Source organism: Dama dama, chromosome 4 (genome assembly GCF_033118175.1).
Source record: "Dama dama isolate Ldn47 chromosome 4, ASM3311817v1, whole genome shotgun sequence".
Classification (NCBI taxonomy): Eukaryota; Metazoa; Chordata; class Mammalia; order Artiodactyla; family Cervidae; genus Dama; species Dama dama.
Window position 1 is genome coordinate 40,413,426 of NC_083684.1, and position 21,069 is coordinate 40,434,494.

At 46.2% G+C, this 21,069-nt stretch overlaps 2 protein-coding genes across 5 annotated transcripts in view; both read right to left on the bottom strand.

Moving 5' to 3' along the window:
• GFOD2 (Gfo/Idh/MocA-like oxidoreductase domain containing 2) overlaps positions 1-15,405 on the bottom strand; it is a 39,194-nt gene extending 23,789 nt beyond the window's left edge. For both annotated transcript variants that reach the window (XM_061138742.1, XM_061138741.1), the window contains exon 1: positions 15,190-15,405. The gene's annotated coding sequence lies outside the window, so the exon portion shown is untranslated. The remainder of the gene's footprint in view (positions 1-15,189) is intronic.
• Positions 15,406-17,596: 2,191 nt separating this feature from the next.
• RANBP10 (RAN binding protein 10) overlaps positions 17,597-21,069 on the bottom strand; it is a 56,767-nt gene continuing 53,294 nt past the window's right edge. For all 3 annotated transcript variants that reach the window (XM_061138747.1, XM_061138745.1, XM_061138746.1), the window contains exon 14: positions 17,597-21,053. In XM_061138747.1, coding sequence (XP_060994730.1) covers positions 20,923-21,053 — 131 coding nt within the window. In that variant the 3' untranslated portion in view covers positions 17,597-20,922. The remainder of the gene's footprint in view (positions 21,054-21,069) is intronic.

Genomic DNA, 21,069 nt, shown 5'->3' on the forward strand with positions numbered 1-21,069 from the left:
TTTAAAAAATGGTGTAACAATTGGATATCCATATGGGCTTCCCTGGTAGCTCAGCTGGTAAAGAATCCACCTGCAATGCAGGAGACTCAGGTTTGATTCCTGGGTCAGGAAGATCCCCTGGAGAAGGGGTAGGCTACCCACTCCAGTATTCTTGAGCTTCCCTGATGGCTCAGATGGTAAAGAATCTGCCTGCAATGCAGGAGACCTGGGTTCAATCCCTGGGTTGGGAAGATCCCCTGGAGGAGGGTATGGCAATCCACTCCAGTACTCTTGCCTGGAGAAGCCCCATGGACAGAGGAGCCTGGCGGGCTACAGCCCATGGGGTCACAAAGAGTCGGACAAGACTGAGCGACTAAGCCCAGCACATGGCAAACAAAAACCCTTGACCCTTCTTTTCTCACTGTGTACACAAAAATTAATCCAAAATGAATCAAAGACCTAAACGTAAAAGCCAGAACCACAGAGCTTCTGGGGTTCTCAGGTGGTGCTAGTGGTAAAGAATCCACCTCTCAATGCAGGAGACACCAGAGATGAGAGTTCTATCCCTGGGTCAGGAAAAACCCCTGGAGTAGGAAATGGCAACTCACTCCGGTATTCTTGCCCGGAAAATTACATGGAGAGAGGAACCTGGCGGGCTACAGTTCATGGGGTGGCAAAGAGTCAGACACGACCGAGTATGCACCCACCACACACAAAGCTTCTAGAAAAACATGTCAGAGAATATTTTCAAGATCACAGGATACGTAAAGATTTCTTAGACAGAACACACAAAGCCCTAACCCACTAATAAACTGTATTTCAAAATGTTAAAAGAATTTCTGCTCATTACAAAAACACATATATACAGAATCTAGAAAAAATGGTACTGAATAATTTATTTGCAGGGCAGTAATAGAGAAACAGACATAGAGAACAGACTTATGGACGTGGGGAGAGGGGAGGAGAGGGTGAGATGTATGGGGAGAGTAACATGGAAACTTACATTACCATACATAAAATAGATAGCCAATGGGAATTTGCTGTTATGTCTCAGGAAACTCAAACAGGGGAATCAACCTAGAGGGGTGGGATGGGGAGGGAGATGAGAGAGAGGTTCAAAAGGGAGGGGATAAATATACACCTATGGGTGATTCATATTGAGGTTTGACAGAAAACAACAAAATTCTGCAAAGCAATTATCCTTCAATTAAAAAATAAATAAATTTAAAAACATACATATATGTGTATATATAAAACCCTCTTAAAAAATAAAGTAAAAGATGTTTTCCATTGTAGGCATATATATATATATATAAAACATTAAAATCATGAAAGTAAGAACTACAAATTTGAGCTTACTATGAAAAACTTCTAAATGATTTTCACTATCCCTTTATTTTTACTGTTGTGATCTTTTGGTAAAATATTATAAAAATATAAATTAATAAAGAGAGTACACTGGGTCCAGGAAAAAAAAAACACGGGGACTTCCCTGGTGGTCAGGTGGTGAGGACGCCATGGTTTCACTGCAGGGGGCATGGGTTTGATCCCTGGTCAGGGAATTAAGATCCCACATTCCTGTGGCAGTCACAAAAGAAAAAGAAGACACACACAAAAGAACTTGATTTTCTAAAAATGTCAAGAGATTAGATTGAGTCACACCAAAGATACAAAAACAGCCAATACGCATGTGAAAAGGCGCTCCATATCACTAGGCATCAGGGACATGCAAACTAAAACCAAACCTTGCTAGAAGGGAAAAGGTAAAACAACAGAGAGGGAAGAGACTAACAATCCCAAATCTGGAGAGGATATGGAGGGACAGAACTCTCACACGTTGTTAGTGCCAGGCCAGTGTGAAATAGTACAGTCACTTCGGAAAATTGACGTTTTCTTATAAAGTTAAAGATACATCAACTCAATGACACAACAACTCCATTTGTAGATACTTACCCAAGAAAATGAAAACATATGTCCACAAAAAACTTACACAAAATATTCTCAGCACCTTATTCATCTTAGCCCTAAATTGGAAATAAACCCAAATGCTTAGGAATAGGAGATTAGATAAATAAATTATGGTATGGTCTCATACAATGAAATACAGAAAAAAGCAGCAAAAATTAATGAACTACTAATGCATGCAACCACATGCATGAATCTTAAAAATATTACTTTGAGTGAAAGACGTTAGGCACACACACCAAAAAAAACACTCCTTACTGTAGGATCTCATTTACTTGAAGTACAGGCAAACTTACTTATTAGCAACAGGATTCAAAAGTGATAGTGGGATGGTTGGTGGGTCGGGAGGTGGAGCAAGGATGTGTGGAACTGACGAGAAAAGGGCACAAGGAAACGAATGAGGATGGAAATATTCTATATCTTGCGTTGCACTGTGGTTATATTTGTCACAATTCATCACGTTGGATACTTAGGATCTGTATATTTAATTGTATGTAAATTATACATCAATTTTTAATCACTGTAAGTTATGGCTGAGGATATAGAACAACCTATTTGTACCATGTGGATTTACATCTATAATCAAATTAAATGGACGTATATGAATTAAGTCTCTTTCCTTTAAACACAAAACTTGAAGCTGTTTGCACACCAGTGACTATTCACATAGCTTTACATTGTATTTACAACTATTTGGACTGTATTAGATGTTGTAAGTAATTTAGGGATGACAAAGTATACAAGAGGATAAGTGTATGTCATATGCCATTTTATATGAGGGGCTTGAGCATCCGTTGAGCACTTTTTCTATGTCCTAGTGGTTCAGACAGTCAAGAATCTGCCTACAATGCAGGAGACCCGCGTTTGATCCCTGGGTCAGGAAGATCCCCTGGAGAAGAGAATGGCAACCCTCTCCAGTATTCTCGTCTGGAGAATCCCATGGACAGAAGAGCCCATTGGGCTACCGACCATGGGGTTGCAAAGAGTTGGACACAAAAACGACCAACACTTTGAGCATCTGTGGATTTTGGAACCCCAAGGGGTCTTGGAACCAACCCCACCCCTCCCAGACACCGAGGGAGGACTGTATAAAGACAATGACTGAAGCCAAGCAGAGGCCAATGATCTAGTAAGTGTGGGCACTTGCTGAGGATCAGAAAGTTGCCCTTTCCCACAGCCAACATCACACTAGGCAAGCTGCTGAGCTGCTGGGGTTAGGCATGTCCTCACCACTCATGAACAACTCATACTCAGGAAGTGAGGGCTGAAAGAGGGGTTCTTCTCCGGTATTGCTGTAGGCAAGCCAAGGAAGGATGGCTGTAAGTGAGAAATAATGTGTAACAGGTTGTGGCTAAGGCTGGACAGGTTGGGCAACAGGTTGGCACATCACATGGGTAGGAAGCCCAAGCTCAGCTTCCATCCCCACCACACCCCAGAACCAGCCCATGGCTGGAATTCCCCAGCGGGGCAGCCTCAGGGCACCCTCGACAGACTTGGCGGCGGGCCTCTGCCCTCTCAGACACATTCCCAGGTGCCAGGGTCAAGGGACTTGTTTGGGAATTAGACTTTTCTGTGGATGAATTTCTTCAGTAATTGTATCTTAATGTAAAATACTCTAAAATAAAGCACTGTGGCCAGCGATGAGGCCAGGACCCTAATTAAGTGAGTTGGGTCCTCAGTCTAACTTTGTTTGTCGGGCCACACAGCTCGCAGGATCTTACTCCCCCAACCACGGATTGAACCCATGCCCTCAGCACTGAAAGCACAGGGTCCTAACCACTGGACCACCAAGGAAATTCCCAACCTAATTCTGAAGCAGACTGTGACACTGGCTGTGTTTCTTCCTACCTCTCTGGCCATTTCTCTGCTTGTTCCCTGTGATGATGACTGCGGTAACCAGGGCTCTTGCCTCAAGACTGATGAGTCTATTCATATTCACTCATGGCTCTAAACACGATCTATTCTCTGATGACTTTCAAAGCTGCCAGCCAGGTCCTCTTCCTTGAGCTTCAGACTAATATAAACAACCACCTATCTGACGTACATTTCGATTTGGTGTCCAGAACTAAACTCCTGATGTTTCTCCCCACCAAACTCACTGTTCCCCACAGAAACTGGTAACACAAGTTTTCCAGCTGTTTAAATCAAAACCTTGGAGTAATCTTTGATCCTTCTTTTTCTCATACTTCTCATCCGATCCATAAAAACATGTCTTAGTGGCTGTCTCTCTTCAAAACACACCCTGAATCTGAGCACTTCCCACTACTCTGTTGCCACTGCCTTAATTCAAGTCACTGTCCTCGCACCTGTGCTGCTGTGAGCGCCCACCTGGTCTCCCAGATTCTACCCTGCCCCTTCTCGTACTATACCCCCAGTCTACTCTCATACAGCACTGAGGGTGACGCCATTAAAATATAAGTCAGATCAAGCCACTCCTCTGCCCAAAGGCTGCATAGGCTTTGCATCTCTTCCTGGGTCAGGAAGATCCGCTGGAGAAGCACCAGGCTACCCACTCCAGTATTCTTGGGCTTCTCGTGACTCTGCTGGTAAAGAATTTGCCTGCAATGCAGGAGACCTGGGTTCAATCCCTGGGTTGGGAAGATCCCCTGGAGGAGGGAAAGGATACACACTCCAGTATTCTGGCCCGGAAAATTCCATGGAATGTATAGTCCATGGGGTCACAAAGAGTCAGACACGACTGAGTGACTTTCACTTTCACTTTAGCATAAAAGCCAAGGTTCTTCCTCTGACCTACAAAAGGCCTGTCTGCCCCCATCCTCTTTTTGACTTTATATCCTATTTCTCTTTCCCTTGCTCACTCTACTCCGGTCATCATGGTTCACTGCTGTGTGTATCGCAAACATTCCAGGTACATCTTTGTCTCAGGGTCTCTGTGCTGGCGGTTCCCTCTACTGTACAGACGAGATCCACTGGGTCTACACATTCCCTCACTTCTTTCAGGTCTCTACTCAAATGCTGTCTTATTAGAAACAGGTTTATCCTCCCATTGTTGGTCTCCTCCTACCATGCCTCCTAGAATGCATGCTCCTTGAGAAAAGGGAATTTTTTGCCTGTTTTGTGCACTGTTGTATCCCCAAGTTTCTAGAACAAGGCCTAATATGTAGTGGGTGCTCAATAAATATTTGCTGGAAAAAGGCCAAAAGATTCCAGACCTTGCTCCTGTATAGTTAATCAATAAGCCAAGATATATATACTGAACTCATCAAAACTGTAAGTAATTCTGTATGATCTTGGGGTATGTTCACAAATGTAATAAAGAGCGTACTTATGCTAATAATTAAATAGTTTGAGACAGAATCTGGTTTAATGGTTTAGGAAAGAAAGCATCATATAACAGAATAGCTCTGCCTGCCAACTGGGATTAGGAAAATGAGCTGAGGCTCTCAGTCTTAAACTACAACTTGACCTGTCAAGAGGGTGCCTGCAACCCAGAACTGTCTCTCCAACTACCCCACCTCCTCACATAATGTGACTCATGCTTATCTGTTAGCTCAGTCCCCTTGTAGTCAAGCTTCCTCCCTCTAACAGAAGCATGTATGTATGTCATGCTTGACTGTATGTCAAGCCTTGCAGGATCCCAATGACCTAGCACGTAGGGGCTATGTTCAGTCAAATGCCAACAATCATGAAGGGAAAGGAAGTGATAGTGGACTCAAGTGATGGTGATGGTGATTCCAACCTGACCATCTCATAAGGAATCACTCTAGCTGCAGTGAAGCTTTCCTGTCCCCATGGCCAGTCTACCCCTATGTCCCACCAACTGGACATCCGAATGTCCCTTGATTTCCATCCACTGCTCTGGTTCCATGAACCAGATGGTTCTCCTGAACTGGCCATTTCTTCCCCTAGCCTCTCTAGGATAAAGCCGATTCCCTGATGGGCTCTCCCCAGCGTGGGTTGGACCTTTCCCCATCTCTCCACCTTACCACTTTCCCCTTACACTGCACTCAGCATGCTGGCAGCTACCACATCTAACTCCTTCAGTTTTGCTCTGAGATTCTGGTCCAAACTATTTGCTCTGCCTGCAATACTTTTTTCTTTTTATTTCCTCAGGATAACTCCTTCTCAGATCTGTTAAGTCTCCACTTAAACACCGCTTCTTCACAGAAGCTGTGCCTGAGCTCTTTCACAGTGCCCATCACACTCCACTGGGGTCTGTCATGATGTCAGGAGGCCGCCTGTCTCACACACTGCTATCACCAGGACAGAGCAGCGCCCGACACTGGGTGGGTGCTGAGTGAAGACTGAGGAATGAGTAAGCGTGAGAACGCACAAATCAAGAAGTCAGGTCAAAGCCTGTGTGGCAGCTGCACCAACGAGAAGGCAACAGCTTTTCCTGCTCAAGTCCTTCTTCTCCTGCCTATTTTAAATAAAATACGTTTTAAAATCTTAAAGAGTATAAGCTTGATTTTTTTTGGCAAGGCTGGGGGCTTGTGGAATCTTAGTTCCCCAACCAAGGATTGAACTTGGGCCTTGGAAGTGAAAGCAACAAGTTCTAACCACTGGACTGCCAGGGAATTCCCTGCATACAAGCTTCTTTGAATGATGCTCCGAAACTGATATGATAACCATCACCCTAGGAGCGGGGTTCCTACCATGATGTTAACATCCAGTTGCAAAGAGATCTAGATTTACAACATAAGAGCATAATTCATGAGCACACTAAAAGGAGACAAAATTAAAATGTAAAGGTAAATGTTAAGTTTAATTCTCATTTTGCAAAACCCAGGAATTTGGTGGGGGAAATAAGTAGCCTTTCATGCAGTTATCAACATCAGCCATGTACTAAGAAGAAAGAGACCGCCTTCTGGGCCACCCCCCAACACCTGGAACTGAGCCACTCTGGTAGACACACTGTCGTTGCATGGCCAATAGAGCTGGACCCAAAGAGGAAAGACAACCACACCTCAGCACTGGAGCTCAGGCAGGAGCCGGGGGGGAGTCTGCAGCCTGAGTTCCGAGCTGCATTTTCACAGCCGAGGGACTACCTGCGGTACAGTCAGAGCTCCCCATGAACCAACTTGTACTTCCAGTCTGGAAGCGTAACATGCTTTCTGCAGGGCTGCTTTCAGATAAAAGAGAAAGTATGTCTTTACCTACATTTATGTTTCCACTGAAAAATAAAAAGTCTAACTAAACAAACAGGTATTGAGTTTTACAAAGGAGTTATGATAAATGCTTTGGTCCCTGGATCTCAAAAAATCCAAAGATCCTGTGGGGAAGGTTTCATTTTCCTACAGTTTGTTTAAGTGTCTTACACAGACTCAGTGACACAGACGTTGCTGCCTTCTTACTGACTGCAAAAAACACGACAAAGGAAAGAAAGGCTACTCCCCCAACTCTGCAAGCTGACATGGAGGTAAATAGTTAAGCAGCCACCTGATATTGAGAGAGCATACCCAGACCTAGCCAAAGACGCCAGGTCCCAGTCTCTTCGTTTGCCCTCACACAGTGTCCTAGGAGGGACATTAATGAAAGGCCTAATGACCTGTCTAATGAGGTATAACTACCCAGTGTACAAAAAGGTCAGCTAAAATTGAGTCATGAAGGCGACGTAAATTTAACCAACACCCACAGAGGTATCTGGATCACCACCTGGTCTGAAAGTTAGTTTCAGCTGATGGTTACAGTCAGAAAAAGTACTTTGCTACCAGTTATATTAAATATTGCTTCTGAAAGTCTGGCAATAACAAGATGACTATTTTTCTGAGACTGCTTTAACAGCAAGTTCTAGACTGACATCGACCTGAAAAGTCCATCCCCATCCCTACTCTCTCACAGAGCAATGTCATCTAATCCTTCAATTTCACTCTGACCTCCATGCAAACGTTCCCAATTGGCTCTGTACCAACCTATCAGCTTCTTCCAACCCAAATTTATCTTTCCTTTCCTTCTCCTGTGTTCCCTCACCCCCATTTAATGGCATGATACCCAGTCACCAGAGTTCTTTCCTCATTCATTCCCCAGTATCTGTGAGGGCAACAATGGGTCAGGCACTGTGCCATAAGGTGGGGCACAGGGCAGTGATCCAGACAGGCCAGGTCCCTGGAGCTTAGTTTCCATTTCTTGCTACACCCACAGCTGAATACCAAGGAGTGATTTGACAGAGGGAACACGATGACAACGGCATGTGACAAAGACCCCGCCTTTGCCGAGGTAAAGTACACTTGGCCACTTGGCCACGATGCCTGTGAAGTACCCGGCCCTAGAGAGAGGTGTATTTTACATTTAATCCTGAGAAGACAATGAGTTTTTAATTATACTCATAAAACATTTTTCAACATGAAAACCTAACTTACTGAAGTTTTGTGTTTTCTACCTTCTATATGGATACAAGTATCCTGTTGGTGTGAAAATGGCTATTTCTATGGCAGCAAGAGACACTTCAGAGTTACCTAATCTGCCTTCCTTCAGATTTCGGGTATAGGGTGTTCTGAGGGCACCCTGGAGCACAACAACCCTGACCGGTGTTCTCTAACTCTAACATGGCTTCTGGTCACCAGGAAGGTTAAGGAGGTCTCCTGGGAGTGGAAATGCCTGGTGTCCTTCACAAACATCGCCTGCTTGGATGCAGAAAACTGCTTACCAACTAGGCCATGATTATGCTCAGCTGTAGTTTAACAATGTTCTCGCTATTAAACGTGACATGTAAAATAATATAATCTCAGGACAGTCTTTGCCATACCAACCCCCTTTTCCTGTTTTCCTTTTGGTTAATGTGTAATGAAGGAGGCTGGTTATAAAATACAGAATGTATCTGGGATATGCCCACCTGAAAATAGCCATTCCTTTTAGGATTTTATAATTTTCTGATTATTGTTTAAACGATGCTCAGTGTCTTACTATTGAGACTCTAAGGTCTTTCAGGAGCAAGACTGTGTAATTAAGGAGATCACAGGTCCCTGAAACTTAACACTTTAAGGTATTTTGCTAACATTCCTATAATACTTGAAGGCATTTAAATGTTCTTTGCACAACAATCTTAGCATATCAGGGATATTAAGCAGTGAAGGGGCTTCCCCGGTGGCTCAGTGGTAAAGAATCTGCCTGCCGGTGCAGGAGACATGGCTTCCATCCCTGGTCTGGGAAGACTCCACATGCAAGGAGCAACTACACCTGAGCACCACAACTATTGAACCACATGCCACAGCTACTAAAGCCTGGGTGCCTAGAATCTGTGCTCCGCAGCCAGAGACGCCAGCGCGATGGGAAGCCTGTGTGCCGCAACTAGAGAGCAGCCCTCACTCACCACAACTAGAGAAAGCCCAAGCAGCAACAAAGACTCAGCACAGACATTTAAAAAAAAAAAAAAAAAGCAGCGAAGGAAGGAGAAACAAAGACAGTAATCTTGAAAGAATAACCACCATGACCAGGAGCAAGCCCTGGGCTGGGGTAACCAAAACAGCCATTTGAGCACAATATTTTAATTTTGAAAATAAGAGCTGATGAGAAATACTATGTTCAACCATTGCCCCCACTGTTTCAAACAACAACCACCACCACCAAGCTTTGTCCCCGTAATCCCCGGCACAGGAATATGAGTGCAAAAGGCTGACAAGTAACAGGAAGTACAGCTGATCTACCATCCCCCATCTCCCTGACAATGAGAGGATGCCTGGATGACAAATACATATCTCACACGTTCTGAGAGCCACCCCCAGAAAGGCCCCTCTGAGATGATAACCATTTCCTAGCAGGAACCACCACTGGGCTGCAGAAACCATTAACCGCGTGGAACATCCTCTAATCTGCTGTGGGATGCAGAAATACAAAACCATCTATCAGCAAGCACCAAAAGAGACCCTAAGGGTCAAAACTATTCATCAACAAGCACCAAAGAAAAGTCTGAGAAAGCAGTATAAGAGCTCTATGGTCACCTTTCAAATATATACAAGCAAATTCATTATCCTAGGGAACTGCACTGCTGTTTGGTTCGTAACACCTGAGTTAGGAAACACAGGAGCTTCCTGGTCCCTGCCATCATTCTCCCTCCACTTAAAATAAAATTTACTTGGCTGTGCCGGGCCTTAGGTGCAGCATGCAAACTCTTAGTTGTGTTATGTGGGATCTAGGGGCTTCCCAGGTGGCTCAGATGGTAAAGTGGGATCTAGCTCCCACACGAGTGATTTAACCTGGGCCCCCTATATCGGGAATGTAGAGTCGCATCCACTGGACCACCTGGGGAGTCTCCCTCCACCACTTTCAATTCAGTCAGAGAGCAAGAAGGGGCTGAAGGCCTGGAGAGACAAAACAAGTTCAGTATCATTCTTTACACAAGCAAGAAACTTTTAGGAGGGTTTTTTTTTTTTTTAATATTCACTCACTATAGAAAATTACTATGTGTTCTTCTTATACTCTTTTTTGCTAGGCTTTACATCCGTTTAATGTAATCAAATTATATGCACAACTTTGTATCCTGATTTTTTTCACTTAATATTTTGACATAAGCATTTTTCATGTTATCACAGTTTTTAAGGATTACTAATTATGTGAACCAGCTCTTCCTTTCTCTAGTGTTAGACATTTCTGTCATTTTTAAATTGTTTTCTGTTATAAATTACATAGATTAAAAAACTAGGGCCCAGTAATTATATGATTTGGGCTTCCCAGGTGGCTCAGTGGTAAAGAATCCGACTGCAATGCAGGAGACGCAGGTTCAATACCTGGGTCAGGAAGACCCCTGGAGAAGGAAATGGCAACCCATTCTAGTATTCTTGCCTTGGAAAGCCCATGGAGTGAGGAGCCTGGTGGTCTACAGTCCATGGGGTCACAAGAGGGCTGGACATGACTTAGCAACTAAAACAACAATTCCATGATTTGCCTAGCATTATCATTCTAAGCAAAAATATAATTTTGAAAGAAAGAATAAAGATTTTGAGATTGTAAAGCAATACGATAAATCTCAAAGCCAAGTAGGAAGTATTTCCGGTTATATTTTGGAATTATCTATTCTCATGAGAAATTGAAAGTTGACAGTTGGGGAGGAGCACAGTTATCCCAGGCCAGAAAGGAAGACCGTGCTCAGTACTTAGTTTCCACTCCTCAAAGCCTTCATTCCTAATCTTTCATGGCAGCAGACAGACAGGAACCCTTACAGATGCTTCTGGGAATGGCTCTGAGAGGTGGTGGGGACTGAACTATCGTCACGGCAATCCTGGATCCCAAAGAGATGTGGCATTTTGTCATTGGGAACCTTGAAAACTGACAGTACCTAGGACAAAGGCATTACTTGCAGCTCCTCTTCTAGGAACAGGAACTAAAGAGCACATGCTAAGGGTAAGGTTTGAGTGTATTTAAGTAAAGCAGGAATACTCACTTCTTCCTTCTTAATCTTTAATCCTACTTCCTAAGTGTTCATTCCCATCACCATGAAACTGAAATATTTACTCCATTTGTCACTTCGTCTGGCTTTAAAGAGATGGTACATTAACGAGCAATTCCTGACCTAATGGCTAATTCATGAGTGAATGTTAGTGTGCTAGAAAGTCTTACTGTTTTCATGTTTTTCTCAGTATCTTTTCTCCATTTTTATTTTCACGAGCCCAACTTTATTTGAATTAGCTTTCATTCCCCACTTTTAAAAACACCTGACATCTAAATTTCCAAGTAATCTGGACTTTTAGGCTCTCTTGAAGTTTACTTAGCTGCTTTTTTTGTATGTATGTCCTGGGACTTGTTAAAGCGTACTGGGACTTCCCTGGTGATATAGTGCATGGGAGTCAGCCTGCCAATGCAGAGGACATGGGTTCGATCCCTGGTCCAGGAGGATTCCACATACCTCAGAGCACCTGGGCCCATGCGCCACAACTTCTAAGCCTATGTGTTGAAACTACAGAAGCCCACACACCTAGAGCCTGTGCTCTGCAACAAGAGAAGCCACAGCAATTAGAAGCCAGTGCACCACAACGAAGAGCAGCCCTCTCTCACCCCAACTAGAGAAAGCCTATGGGTAGCAATGAAGACCCAGTACAACCAAAAATAAATAAACTAATTTAAAAAAAGAGAAATGCAAAAGGTCCTCCTCCCAAAAAAGAAAAATAATGTCCTACTACTATACTGCATATAAATTCTCAAAAACAGCAAAACCTCCAATTTTTTTCTAGACACTGTCTGATTTCCATAGTGGATTTATCCTAGATTGAAACTCCTATTATATATACACATGAGTGACTTATTAGGCATCAGAAGGACTCCTCTCCTGCTTCTAAGTGACTGGTCACTGATTCTTGTGTTCTGTGAAGACAAACTTTATATTACAACCTCCCATATCAGATCACACTGTGCCCCCATTTCATTTCTCCTCTTATTGTATAAACAGAGAATCAGTTCAGAGAAAGTAAATCCAGTTAGCATTACTGGTTTATCTGGTAAGTTAGCCTGTTAAATACTGTTGATTACTTTATTACAGGCCAGATTTGATAACTGCCCTCAGCTGCCCCAGAAAATGGAATGGATGTTAAGTAATTATTTGTCAAAGGTTCACTGCCATAGTGATGAAGAAACACTTTGAGAGTCTGTATGCCCATCTTTCTTATCTGAAAACAAGTCTCTTTCTCATTAGAGGGGCTAAAATAATGCATACACATCCACAGGACATACTCACCACATTTAAGCCATATCTTCTCCAAATGCTCATTCAAGGAAGTATTTGTACTGACATTTAAAGCACCCTCCCACACCCTCTCCAGCACTACAGATGGTAATTGCTCCCTTCTATCCTACTTGGATTTTGGCCTACTTGTCTGTCTTCTATGTGGGCCAATGCTAAAGTAATGAGGGTTTCTACAAAGAATACAATGATTTTCACAAAGGTTTTCTGACAGGATTTGGTTAACAGTGCCAATGTTCCCCCCAGATCACATACCTTTCTCTCTTGAGTTATTTATACAAGTATTTCCAGAGATAGAAGAAAAGTCAATAAAATGCACAGCCATAATATCCAGAGTTACGGGCCAGCACTGATTTATGAACAAGAGAAGAACAAAGCTTTCTAAAAAAACTAATTTGATCTATTAACATTATCATAGTTTCAATGTACCTTCTCTTATCACTCTGAGGGCGAAAATAAAAAACCTGCTGCCATATCAAATACACAGTGAAAATTAGTTCTATCAAGTGCCAAACTGACTTTGATGATTAGAATCAGGGACCACCTTTTAAAAATCACGCATTTCTTTTCCCCGTATTACAAATCTTTATGTTTTTTGGGAGAGTACTTTTTCCCTTTGTTAAAATTTAAATTTTTTTAATTGAAGTACAGTTGATTTACAATGTTGTGCCCATCTCTGCTGTAGAGCAAAGTGACTCAGTTTCACACATTTACACATTCTTTAATATTCTTTTCCATTACAATTTATTCCAGGAGACTGGATATAGTTCCCTGTGCTATGAAGTGGGGCCTTGTAGTTTATCTATTCTAAATATAATAGTTTGCCTCGACCAACCCCAAATTCCCAGTCCATCCCTCCTTTTCCCCCTCCCCCATGCCAACCACAAGTCTGATCTCTATGAGAATCTGTTTCTATTTTGCAGATAGGTTCATCTGTGCCATATTTTAGATTCTGATTGCGAATCCTACTTCTAGTGGGTTCCAGTTATTACTGTAGAAATCACATATTTGAATTTTCCCAGCAAGTAAAAATAACAGATCAGATCCAAAGTACTCATTCTATAGGAAAAGTAGAACAGCCAGGTGGTATAGGAAAGCCTCTCACAACAGAAGCTTTAAACTGTAAACAGTGTGTGTGTGTGTGCGCGGGGTGGGGGGGTGGGGGGGTCCTCCCACCAAAAAAAAAAAAAGATGAAAGTGTTAGTCTCACAGTTGTATCTGACCCTTTGCAACCCCATGGACTGTAGCCCACCAGGCTCCACTGTCCATGGAGTTCTCCAGGAAAGAATACAGAAATGGGTAGGCATTCTTTCTCCAGGGGGATCTTCACCACCCAGGGATTGAAGTTGTGTCTCCCACACTGCAGGCAGATTCTTTAATGTTTGAACCACCAGGGAAGCCCATTAATCCAACAGAACTAACTACTGTCTGCTAAAAACCCTAGTCTGAAAGCAGTAACTTTTGCACATTTTCTGTAAAATGGATGGCCTTAAAACTCTTGTTCCCTGGTGCAGCTTTTCAGAAGGAAAGGAGTTTCCTTATCAAGAATGTATCTAGATTCTCTTACTTCCACCTTCTCCATACCACAATAACACATGAAGTGTCTTTCCTAATTTAAACAGATGTTCCTTTCAACTGAAGGGTCACAGATTCAGGGCTCTTCGATCTCCAACCTTTGTGCCCCATAGCTTCAAAGGTCCTCTGTGCCCTGTGCCACCAGGCTCTGGATATTCAAAAGTCACCACTTCCTTCCTCCTGTGTCCTGCCCTCAGCAATGACACCGTGGGAACGCTGACGATAAATAACGTTTATAACCTTCCTTGGTGTTTCTCCAAGGCAGCTTTAAACTTTTCTATTCCTGTCTGGTTCTTTAGATTCTGCAGTAAACGCTTCACACAACCATTCACAAGTCCTGATCTTCCGGACCCCTCTTTCTCCGTCACCATTCATGTGATAATGCCTTGAGAATACTTCACCTCACCTTTTGTCTCCGCAAGTCCATCTGCTTCCCTCTTGAGCTTCAGAGGTAAGCCAGGCCCAGAGAGATGTGGCCAGCGGACACTCCGGGACTGGCTGAGCCACCCGCACCTTCTGGAGTGTCCCTTCTCCCACCTGCCACCTGAACTCTCTTTCCTTAAATAAAGACATGTCCCCTCAGGTCCCTTCTCACTGTGAAAGACGATGGACCAGCTACGCCAAGTGCCCTTTGTCTGAGGTTCCCATACCTCATATCCTTAGCCATAAAGCGGCGGTCCACACACAGGTAAGGGGTGCTTACAGGTCGGTGCTCACAGGTCGGCAATGGACAGGAGAGCCTACGTTTTCGCATCCAGTAAAGGGATGGGTTACGGCCAAGGTCCTTCCAGGAGCCAAAATTCTACAATTCTACGACCAAACTTGCAGGTCCTATCTCTGAGGTGAGAGGACCAACTCCGGGGCGACTCCCGAACTCCGAGCCCGCGCTGGCAGTTAGAGCGGCCCCCTCCAGCCCCGGCGCTACGTATCCCCGCCTCCGACCTCGGGCGCCGGGCCGCCGAGGAGGCCCGGCCAGCGCCCGCTCGCCGCCGCGCCATGCCCTTCTACATCCTCACCCGCCGTCGCGGGCCGCCTCTCACCTGGCACGCTGGCATCCCCCGCCCTGCGCCGTCCTGGAGACCATGGGCCCGGACGGGTATCGGCAGCCGCTGGCGATGCGTGAGGGAGGCTTCCAGGGACGCTCGGGCCCCGGAATCCAGCGCGCCGCCACGGGGAACGCGCCGCCTGGTTTCTAAGGAACCGGGGTCTCTGGAAAAGCAGGGGCGGGACGGCAGGAAGTCTGCGCATGCTCCATGACTGGGAGGATCAGCGCTGGGAGGGGCCGTGTCCAGGAGCTACGCATGCTCACTGGCTCCGGGCGGAGGTAAAGCCGTCTGGCTGGAAGCCCTGGTCATTCGTTTCCGGCGGTGGAGGCGGCGGAGGGGACGGTTTCCCAGCCTAGGTTTTTCCCCAGTCGGTCGCCTGGCTGGAAGAGCAAGGAGGTTCTGCGTACTGTGGTGGTCCTTAGTTGTCTCGGAATGAAGGAAGGTCTGCTGCTGGATGACATCTATCTTTGCAGAACAACAGTTCTCTCGAACTCGCCGGACTTCCCGGCTTTCTGACTCCTAAAGACTCGCTTTTTCGTGCGTATCTGGGCTCCTCTTCTTTTGGATGTTCTTTGGTTGTTCTTACATGTCAGTGCTTTTCAAGACTGCGGCCTCAGTCCCCCTTGATCTCTTTACTGGAACCGGTTTTCCGACCAATAAATACGACTTTGTAACGAGACTACCCTTTGTTTCACCATACTGTCTGCTAGAGCAGCGAAAATAACCTATAAACCTTAGCATAAAACAAACTACGCTGGAAATGTGTCTGGAGGGAAATGAATTTACTGTGGCTTTACTTATGGAACCAGGACATTTGTGCTTAATCTAATACGCCTCTCTTCCTTCTACACTAGCTTTTCCCTTTGCTCAGTCGATCAGTGGTGTCTGACTCTTTGCAACCCCATGGAGCCCACCAGGCTCCTCTGTCCAAGGAATTCTTCAGACCAGAGTGTTAGAGCGGGTTGCCGTTTCCTACTCCAGGGGAATCTTCCCGACCCAGGGATCGAAATTGCGTCTCTCACGTCCCCTGCATTAACAGGCGGGTTCTTTACCACTCTGCCACCTGAGAAGCCCCCATACTACACTTGATCTTAGCCAAAAGGCCGAGAAGCGAGCTTTTCCCTGTGAGTCCTGTAAAATGGCCTTGAGTGAAGCATTCCGTAGTAATGCAAGTTTGGAAAATACTGGATTAAGCTACACATCTTAAGACAGAATCTTTAGAGCTTTTAATTAGCAGGTGATGTTTACTCTGAGCATCCATGACAGTTTTTGCTGTTTACTAGGGCACAGAACCCTTTTCCAATTCCAGGAAACATGTTTCTCTGAGATATGGATTTATATGCTCTCCAGCAAACCTCCTCACCCCAGTGACTTAGCCACCACCAGTTCCCTGTATTATCTTGCACGCAATTGCCTTGTCTCTTGCTAATCTCCCTCACGTCAGTTCACTCATCCTGTGATGCTAACATCCGCTAAGTATTTCTCAAACCTGCCTTCTTGTGTTTGACCTTGGCCTTTTCTTTGCTTCTAGTCTTACCTCCAGGTGAACAGAAGCATCATTGATTTTATCCCTCCTCTGCATAAAACCCTGGTGCCTTGGGGGCAGGGGAGGCAGCTTGAGGCAGAAGCAAGCCTGTCACACAAGGGGACACCCTCCTGGAGGCAGGGCAGTCGTGTATGCTGTGTGCACCAAGCCCTGCTCTATGCATGCTGTAATCCTCTATTACCATAGAGCAGCAGAATTAACCAAGTTAATGGGGAAACTGAAGATGAGAAAAGTTAATGTCCCAGGGTCACCCAAACTATGATTTTTCAGCATTTTTTCTTCCCTTGAACTGAAAGGAAGCTAACTTTGATACCCCTTAAGTTTTCTGTACAGTGTCTGGAGTGAGCATATTTGGAATGTATTAACATCTTATTTGGGGACTTCCCTGGTGGTCCAATGGTTAAGAATCCATCTTGCAATGCAGCGGATGCAGGTTCAGTCACTAAAATCCCACATGCCATGGGGCAATGGAGCCCATGTGCCTTGGAGCCCCGTGCACCACAACTAGAGAGTCTGTGCCACAGCAAAGATCTTGAGTGCCGCAACTAAGACCTGGCACAGCCAAATAAAGAAATAAATATCTTATTTTGAGGAGAGGAGGTCTTATGGCCCACCTTTTTGAATTTGCTTTTTGTTTCAGATGAAGGTTGTTTCGCAGGAGAGAATCAAAAGCACGAGTACCTATGCTCTTTGGGGTCTGGCAAAAGTCTTCAGGGTCCTTGAGGAAACACCAAGGGCCTGGGCACTCCCAACAGATAAACTGGGAAGGGGCCAAACCTGCCAGGACAGCTGTGTTACACTAGGGATGGTCAATCCCAGTAAGACTCACAACAGAGACTAGACACTCATGACTGCTCATGGATGTGTATTTTAATAAAAATAATTCTGTCAAAATACAACAGGAGTTTTTTCATCTCTCAAGTACAATTTAATAGGATGTTGTGTGTTAGAATTCTCTCTAAACCCTCCCACACCCACACGTTTCATGCTAATGCCAAGTATCAACTTGCGAGGACAAAGGCAGAACCAGTGTGCACAATGTGGAGGACATCCGAGTCGGCTGTAGTTACTAATGGAGGAGAACCCTATGCAAAGAGGCGGCGCCTGAGGCAGCCAGAGTCCACGATCTGGCCACAGGTCTGGGTGCACGGGACTCGCGGCCAAGTAGGGCTCTGCTGCCCAGCTGCCACACGGTGTGCATACCTGAGTTGTGAGCAACCAAAGGAACTTTCAGCTCTGACAGATCTCTGCCTCATCTTTGTGCTTGCTTACGGGCTAGGAAGATGCTGGGAGGTTGGGAAGTCCCCCTTCTCCATCTCTTGGTGTCCCTGTTCTGCCAGCCCACGTCCAGCCACAGACCCAGGTGGGTGAGGGACAGGGGTTCTGGCTATCGTTGCATGTCCGCCAGTTTCTGCTCTGGAAAAGAGCGACCATTTGGTGGAACAAGAGGAAAAGGTAAGAGGGAAAGGCTGCTCCCCCAGAGTTGAACGACCCAACAGAGCCAGGTCTTCCTCCTGCCTCCTTGGCTGAAGTCCAGTTCTTCACCAGGACTCCTCCCAGGTGCCTGCCCCACTCTTGGCTCTTGGAAGTAGGCTGGTAGGACTGGGTGTGTAGCAGGGGCTCCGCTGGTTGGCAGGCAGGCCTGGACTATCAGCAAGACAGTGGGCTCAAGCAGCTTGATTTTGGTCCTCTCCACGGCTTGTGGGGCAAAGGCTAATGTCCCAAAGGTGAGCTGTCCAAATGGGACACAGTGCCCCTTTGGAGAGGAACAGAGTAAACAACTTGGACTCAGCTGAAACAGTGAGATAAGGCACAGAAAATGGGGAGGTGGCCATGGGCACTGAGCGTGAGCCAGGCGGACACCCAACCCCGAGCAGCACACAGCTGTCCTGAGCCCTCCGGGGCCCTCTCAGCCGCTCCACAACCCAAGCCCAGGCACCCATCCCCACCCCTGACACACCCCTGAAGGTACCAGCTGCTCAGACATTGCTGGAGGCCTCACCAGCCTAATCCCTCGCCTGCCATTCAGCTTTAGGACTCAACAGTGTTGTCCAAGCCACAGGGATGAGCTTAGTCCCAGTTCTGCCCCCATCTGTTGAGTGTCTTTGGCCAACTCAATCTCCTGGGCCTGTTTCCTTATCTATAAAAGGAGAGGATTGGTGGAGTAGATGGTCTCTGAACTTCATTCCAATTGCAAAAGCCTCTGGTTTTAATTCCCAGTCCTGAGTGCTTCCAATCATTTTAACAGCCTGATTTTTCCAACCCATTGGTTTGGGAGCTGGGCATTCCCAGGTTTGCAGAGGATGAATTTCCTTCACAGACAGGACACCACCTTCCTGATGCTTTGTGGTCTCTGGGCTGCCAGCCAGGGCCCCAGGGGGGACCAAGAAAAAGCAGCAACCTTCAGGGTGTGTCCCGGGACAGAATTCTGGGGGAGCACAGGGCCGAGGGCCCTGACCCCATCACCAGCACTTAGTTCAACTCAATTATTTCTCTTGTCCAGCTGTAGGCCCAGCAAGTCCCAGTGGGCACCTCAGGCCACTTCCAAACATTCCAGTATGCACTGATGGAGAACCCAGATCCAGGCAGGGACTGGAAGCTTGACTTCTGACCTTGCCCCTTAGCAGGGGCTGTCGTGCATTCCCTCCCGCTGTGAAGCAGATGGGGAAATCCCGGCCCCTCCTCCTGCTCCTCTGGGAGGGCACCTCCCTTTCCTTCCCGTGGGCGGTCAGTCCTCTCCACAGATAGCCTGCTCAAGTCCTGGCCTCCATCTTAGCCCTTCCTCTCCTGATTCCCTGATGGCAGTACTAAGACAGTTTCTGACCCACTAGCTGTGAGGATCCATCAGACATGGACACTGGGACATCTGTCAAGCCCATGAGGTCCCTTCCTCTAGCCAGCAAATACTCATAACAGTCTTTCCTAAGAATGACTGGGGCCAAACTGCAGGGAGCTGCCTGGCACAGCTACAGTGAGGCTTAGCCTGGGGGGGTCAAAGGTTCCATCCACTCTGGCGACAGGCAGTCCACAAATCTGCCTCCACAAGGTCCTGGCTTCTCAACAGGAAGTGTTGATTCCATCCAAGCTGTGCAGAGAAGATGAAGACCCAGGCAGGAAGAAGGCAGCCCCTGTGCCCAGGGACCTCCCTGTAGGAGACTCCCTCCCCGCAGCCTGACACACAGCAGCTCGCGGGTCGAAGGCAGGTAGTTCCCAGGCAATCAATTTAGAGGAAATGAAGTATTTGGCCATCTTAACAAGGAAAGGCGGGATGATGAAAAGGGAAGAGAGAGAGAGAGTCAAGGCAGGCAGTGAGAGGCAGGGTAGGATGGTGGACAGCGTGCTGGCCGAGCACCCTCTCCTCCCTCGCTTTGCTGTTAGCCCTGGGCCAAGTCATCTCTTCTGTGGCCCCTTGGCCCTGCAGTTCTCTGCTCAGTTCAACTCTCAGAGGCCTAGGCACCCACACCTCTCGGATGCTGCAAACCAGCTTAGCCTATCCTGCCCACTGTGAGGCTCCCAAAGCCTACTGGGCTTTCCTAGGCTGCAGCTGGGCCTGTAGTTCAACAAAGGGGAAGCCTGAAATAAATCCCTTGGCTGAGGTGACAGAGATGATTCTTTTTTGATGAGTTGGGACTCAAATAAAAACATGGTGTCTGGACAGCCTCACCCAAGAGGTGCTGGACCACTAACACTACGATAAATACTGTGTCTTTTTTTAATATATATATTTATATATATAATCTCATTTTTTTTTACTTATGAAAATAATAAGCTATCACCAACGTGGATAGGCTTCATCACTAAATTAGCAGAAACCAGCTCAGCACAAACTCTCCAGAGATAAATACTGGTGGCTCAGTCAGGAGGAGGGGGAAAAAAAAAAAGATTAAAAAACCCCAACCTCTCCTCAAAACAACCCCCCTCTTTTCAAAATAGAAGGTGCTACATGAAGAGTAACCAGCCAATACTGTGTCATAGGCCACTGCACGTGAAGGGGGGAGAGAGAGAGAGACTGAAGGTGGGAGAAACAGAAAGGAAGGGAGGAAGGGAACAGAAGAGGCCAGGCAGGAGGAGTGGACTCTGCACGTGGCTTCCGGGTCCCTGCACCAGGTGCCGATGGAGGGCAGGGCTGCTCCAGCCCTGGGGCCGAGGGAGGGCCAGGTGGGGCCAGCCAGTGTGGTCAGCTAGTGCAAGTAGTCGTCGACTCTGGCAAAAGAGCAAGATCCCAGGCCCGCTCGGGCCATGAGCCGTAGACACTCAGATGCCTGGCCCAGGGCGAGCACCAGCGGGGGCTGTTTTGGCAGGTTCTGAGACTCTGTGGGGAAGAGACA